At 38.9% G+C, this 6,000-nt stretch overlaps 1 protein-coding gene across 13 annotated transcripts in view; it reads left to right on the forward strand.

Moving 5' to 3' along the window:
* TC2N (tandem C2 domains, nuclear) overlaps window positions 1–5,757 on the forward strand; it is a 29,869-nt gene extending 24,112 nt beyond the window's left edge. For all 13 annotated transcript variants that reach the window (XM_083863153.1, XM_083863156.1, XM_083863150.1 and 10 more), the window contains 3 exons: window positions 1,299–1,413; window positions 1,885–2,084; window positions 4,321–5,757. In XM_083863153.1, coding sequence (XP_083719279.1) covers window positions 1,299–1,413; window positions 1,885–2,084; window positions 4,321–4,431 — 426 coding nt within the window. In that variant the 3' untranslated portion in view covers window positions 4,432–5,757. The remainder of the gene's footprint in view (window positions 1–1,298; window positions 1,414–1,884; window positions 2,085–4,320) is intronic.
* The last annotated feature ends 243 nt before the right edge of the window (window positions 5,758–6,000 follow it).

Below are 6,000 nucleotides of genomic sequence, written 5' to 3' on the forward strand. Positions count from 1 at the left end.
ATTCAAAAGCAAATTTTATTTAAGTTGTCTGAGTAATATGAATGATACTCTTGATTTCTAACATAAGTTACACTTGACATTTTTTAGCTGTAATGTGAATAACCATATTGCTTCAAAAGCTGTGAGATAAAGTCACAGAGAAATCTGATTTAGAAAGCATTTCATCTCAGTGTAAATTTCTGAATCATCTCATGGCTTCTCAGTCTGTGTTGGCTTTCATCATCATTATATCCAAGAGTCCTCCAGACACTCTGGGATTCATCCCTGTAGTACCCTGTGAGGCAGCAAGTCCTACCCTCTCTGCCAATAGAAAGGCAAAGCTCAGAGTTGACTAAGCAGCTTCTTCTCAAAGTTACACAGAAATTTGGTGGCTGAGCTACAAAGAGAATTTGGGTCTCTTTGACGAACTGCGGCCTGACCTTTCTTTATCTAACCTGTTGATCTCCTGCTTAGTGCATTCTGGTTCATTGAAGTGCATTGACACTTGAAGGCAACAAAGACTAGCAGAGTCCATTTAAACGAAGGCTGTCAGGAAGGGTGGATCTCCATTGGCCTTTTTCTGCTGCTCTTATGGTGTTCTGAGGACATTAGAGTGTGACAGGAGAGCAAAGAGGATGACTCAGTGCAACTTTTCCACTGGCAAAAATTCTAAAAAAAACCCTCAAGAATCAGACTGGAGATCTTGATACATACCCTCTGTGTGGCAGTGGTGTATGTGTGTGTAGGCATGTAAAACACGGGTACTTTAATAACACAGGAAACTACACAGTATGCAGTCACCCTAAGCATTCATGACATTAAGTGACAGGGGCTTGGATCTATGGAAAACATTGCTTATATCTCCATGTTGCAAAATTCAAAAGTGTGGGAGAGGAACTCCAAAGGTTTTTGTGTGAATGGAGCTTATGTGCTCTCTCGCTTTCACACCCTGATTTAGTAAAGTTGCAATGGCACATCTGGTTTCCTCTGTATGTGTCTGCTCTTACCACTGCAGAATCTGTACCAGGTAAAAACTGAGGACTAGGTGATTGGGCCAGTATCCCTGGCTGCAGCCCACGAGGGCCATATGTGCACCTCACATAAGCAGCTCATCAGTGGAGCACATGTACTGCAGCTATGACAAGTGCAAGATGCACTTACTGTGCATCTGCAGGTTCTGTATACAACACATGCTTATATTTCTGTCCAGGAAATCCCAGATAGAAATGTGGGAGCCCAACAAATGACAAAATTCCTGTGGTTCCTGAGTTTATAAGCAACTTAATCCAGATGTTATGGCAACATTCTTCTGCTTGTAGGTGTGCCGTGCAGACCTTCAAATAGGAACTTGTTTTCAAGCAATAAACAGGAGGATACAGTTACAGATTCTTGAAGCACAAAACCTTCCTGTTTCATCTACACCACTGTCTTCAAGTAAGTTACATCAGCTTTCATGCCTCCTGTCTGAAAGCATTTGTAACAGGTAAAATGCTGCTCAAATGAGTTGTCAATTCAAAACATTCTTTACAACCCTCAGACTAACATATTTTGTGGTAGATTTCCATTGCCAAGGCTTGTTTCCCCAGATGTCTTACTTGATTATATTTTGTTTGGTTCAAAGATATGTGTTTATGTATTTTGGAAGATTTTTATTCCAGTATTAATCCCGACATACAAGAGCATTAGCTTGCACTTGCTGTTTGGATACTGTGTTAATCATTCCAGTATTACTGAATATATTCTGTTTGTGTGACTAGTCAGGAAAGCTATTGTAGAGTTTTTTGGCCAGACTTTTGAGAAACTGATGCAATTCGAAGCATACATATGGATCTTGTTGGTTCCTTTTTGGGTGTGTTATGAGTAACCCTTTGTGTGCTATGTCTTTTTCCTTCCTTTTTGTGCTAGATTTCTATGTGAAAGTTGGAATGTTTTGTACAGAAGGGATCATCTATAAAAAGAAGACCCGCCTTCTGAAGTCCACTAATGGCCAAGTGAAGTGGGGAGAAATGATGGCTTTCCCAGTCAGCCAAGCAGAACAAGGAATTAGCTTTCTCATCAAGCTCTACAGCAAAAGCTCAGTGAGAAGAAAACACTTCCTAGGACAGGTTGGTTTCTGCTAAATAGCCTGATACCCTTTACTTAAAATCCAGTTCCACAGGTTTCTTGGTATGAATTTTAAAATACTTTAAATGAGGTTCTATATAACACAATAGTAAATTCTACTAAACTCTTCTGTGTGTAATCCAAACAAAAATGGTATTGGGCTCTTAAATGTGCACCAGCATGAAAATGGGAGGTGACACTTGATTTTTCTTTTAAAAAGAAATCCTAAAGTCAGTTTTGTGTGGTGTATTACTTTGTGACAGATTCCTTCCAAGAGATATAGGATCTGCTGGTTGCCTTTAGCTTTCTAAAGAAAAACATAGCGCCCACAGGATGTCCTGTACAGCAAGGGGGGGTTTAGCTTACCATAGCAATACACTCACAACAGGGGTGTGTAAAAGGAAGTATCAACAGCTACCATGAGACTCCTTTCCTGGGTAAAACAATGCTGAAATCAGTACAATAGTCTATGTATGATCAAGTAATAGTAGAAGTCCAAACACAAAATATTTTTAGCTTCTTTTTTAGTTGACAGACACGACTTTAGTATCTCTTTGAAAACATTTGTGTGATAGATACCTATTTAACCACCATAAAACTCAGTAGTCTGGTCTCATTATTCTCTCCATCCTCTTTCCCTGCTTGTTCTAATTTACCATCATCCTGTCCTTTCTCTCTCTCTTCTTCTTGGTATAGTGAGCCATAGCTGTTCTTAATGCTCTCTGCTTTTCCTGACCCAGTTAGATGCAGTAACAGAATTTTAATAGATGCATAAATTAATAATGTAGACTTGATTTTGAGGCCCCATATGTAACGTCCCATGTCAGATGGATGCTGTCCTCAGGTACAAAAAAATTATACTGTCCTGTTCTGGTGAGGTTTTTTGTGCCTGCTGAAGACATGTGGCTACAGGAGATGCTCATGTGCTATAAGATATAGAAATGATCTGCCAGCAAGAGTTATGTGAGGTTCTTCCATTTTTTGTAGCCTCATGTTGCTCGTCCCATCTTCCTGTTGGTGGAATTAGAAAAATAGGAAAAGTAAAAAATAGTTCTTAGCTGTACTGCCTTGGGGGAGGGGAAATAACTGAATATGATTTTGCAGTCATCTAGCAATATGTGAGGTAATCTCAATCTGATGAGTTACATTTAATTGTCCTTATTTTTAGGGGGAAGAAAACTTGTGCTCCTCAGAGGTTATTTGGAAAAGGTTTTTTGAGCTCATGAAGGCAGATATTGCCACATAACACATGAAGACATAAAATATGGCTCAAGAAAAATGTACTTTGAGCAATTGGCTGGGTAGCTGGAAAAAAATGAATATAGCTGGATCTATTAACTTTGTTCTTCAGAGAATGGTGTTTAATTGGATGTTGTTCTAAGCAGACAATACTTAGATTAGGCTGCTTTTACAGGCATGTCTTTAATCATGTGCAAGATGTACATTGAATCTCTGTGGATGAAACATCAGCTGTCTGTGGTATTCTGGAAGACATAATTCTCACTTCTTGAGGACTCATGCCCTAGCAGTATAGGCTAAATGTACTTCATGGTCAAGGTTTCTGAGAAGTCTTAAAAGGACTCATTCTTGGAAGACTTGAGGAAATAGAGTCCTGTAAATAACACTACCTACTTACATAAGCAGAATTCTTTTGGCAATGGAGGCTGGTGATAATGTTAAGGGGGAAAATTTCCTACTTGTACTTCATTTCCTCATTTAATGGCCACTATCCACTAACTGAGTACTGAGAAGAAACGGGCTCTTACTACGTGACTATGTGTGGTATGGGCATGTTAGTAACCTCTGTGGAATGCAAGTTTGGCCCTGGCTGTGGGAGTGTGCAGTTTTAAATGCTCATGAAAATGCTGGACAGCTCGTGCCGGATGCTGTGTGGCTTGGAGCCAACTGTGTCTGAACACACAGAGCCGCCCCTGACCCCAGCATGTGCATTTGAATACAGCAAGGAATGCTTCACTTGAAACATCTTATTAACTATAGAAACATTATTATGTAGTGGGTTCTCTAAACTATTTTAGAGGCTAAATTTAAACACAGACTCCCTGTGTTCCCTTCCGAAAGCCAAAATGTTAGGACTAGCAGAACTGTATTTGTTGCTGTTACGCTTTGGTCACAGTCTATATGTTTTATCTTGTTCTACACTTCCATTATATTTACTTGGAACTAGTAAATGCTGGGGTTTGTTATATCATGTAAACTTTTTTTTTTCTCTTAATGCAGATCTGGTTAAGTTCTGATAGCAGCAACAGTGAAGCAGCAGAACAGTGGAAAGATACCATTGCAAACCCTGAAAAAGTTGTTGTTAAATGGTACAGCATTGGTCCATCTTGAAGACTGGAGATGAAATTCAGAACTGACTTTCTTACAGAAATTAATATGCTGTCTAAAATAGTATAAATAAAAAGAAAGATATTGTCTATACAAGTTCTTCAGAAGTTCTCCACTGCATCATGCCTCTGTGGAAACAGGGAAAATTCAGTTTCACCAAGAGAAATGCTGGCTAAATACTATTTAAAAGAAGAGGTAGGAACTGGGAAAAGCACCCATTTGATTTCACAAAATCCATCTTGGAAAAAAGATGTTTGCCCCTTTTGGACTTCATAAAAGCACGGAAATTCAATTTCAGAGAAAAGCAGCTTGAATCAACTCTGTTTCACATCATGCTCATCTGCATTGTTGTCTTTGACAGACTCCAAAGTCCAGGGTATGGGTTGTGTCAGTGGCTTGATTCTGGGTACCTGTGAGCCTCTGAGGTTGTTGACACCATTTGATCAGAATAACATGTGCCTGAGCAAGTGGGGAAGCTGTGGCAGCAGGAGAGGGCATAAAGGGAAGTACACAATAAGGCAGTACTCACAGACTTTTCCAATCTCCATTTTAGATGCAGGGTTGTTCAGAAGGGTTGCCCCCATCCTTTACTCAAAACAGAGAGATGGAAAGATAAAAGTTCGTCTGATTTAGTGATCCTTACAAGAGGGGCCCTCTAGACTTGCTCTGTTTGGGTAAATTCTGGCTGGAATCAGTGGAATAGTACAAAGAGGCAATGACCGTGCCTAGGATATCAGAGCCAGTATTTTTAGATTGCTTTCTTATATAGAATACTTACATGTAAACCACTTCCGATCTAGTCAACATGCTCTAGCATTTGCTTACATTGCCAAAACACAGGCTAACATGTACAAAGGAGTAAGCAAAGATTTACTGACTTACATGCTTTTTGATATTAATTAAAATGCAGCACTGTAAGGGATTCAGACTTTGTTTAAAGGATGGGCTGCTACTGCTGAAGTATTTGTTACATGTCTAGGATGCTGAAAAATTATGTGTGGGAGTATATTTTTTATTACTTGTTTCTAGTAAGAAGAAATTACCATATTTTTTATTGCAAATTGTATTTTTCCAACATATTATATTTTCTGTTGGTTCCCATATTTTCAGGTGTTTATTCGCAGTTATTTTTAAGGGGAGAAAATACCAAGTATATAACTGATAATATATAAATCTAAAAGCACAGACCTATTTGCACTACTTCAACTACCTGATTAAAAACTACATACATATTTCATTAATTCCACTGCTTACATATTTACTGTTGGCTGTCTGAACTGTACAAATATGTATGTTTGTATAGATGCTGAATAAATCTACCTTTGTTCATAGCCTGGATCCAGTTCCACCGTCTGACAGGAACTAGAGTGGCAGTGAGAGCACTTGCTGCTGAAAGGCAAAGGAACATGGGGAGCAGAGAAAACAGTGTAACAGGAAAGCACATCCTCTTCAAGCATATAGCTCAGTGCCTCTTTATTTCAAGTTTTTTTGTCTCTGAGTGTCAGGGGAAAATGGAATCACTTAGAATTATTTTTTTCATCAGTTGATAAATGAAACTTACAAAATTTCAAG

This window comes from Zosterops lateralis (assembly GCF_965231275.1).
Source record: "Zosterops lateralis genome assembly, chromosome: 6".
Taxonomy (NCBI): Eukaryota; Metazoa; Chordata; class Aves; order Passeriformes; family Zosteropidae; genus Zosterops; species Zosterops lateralis.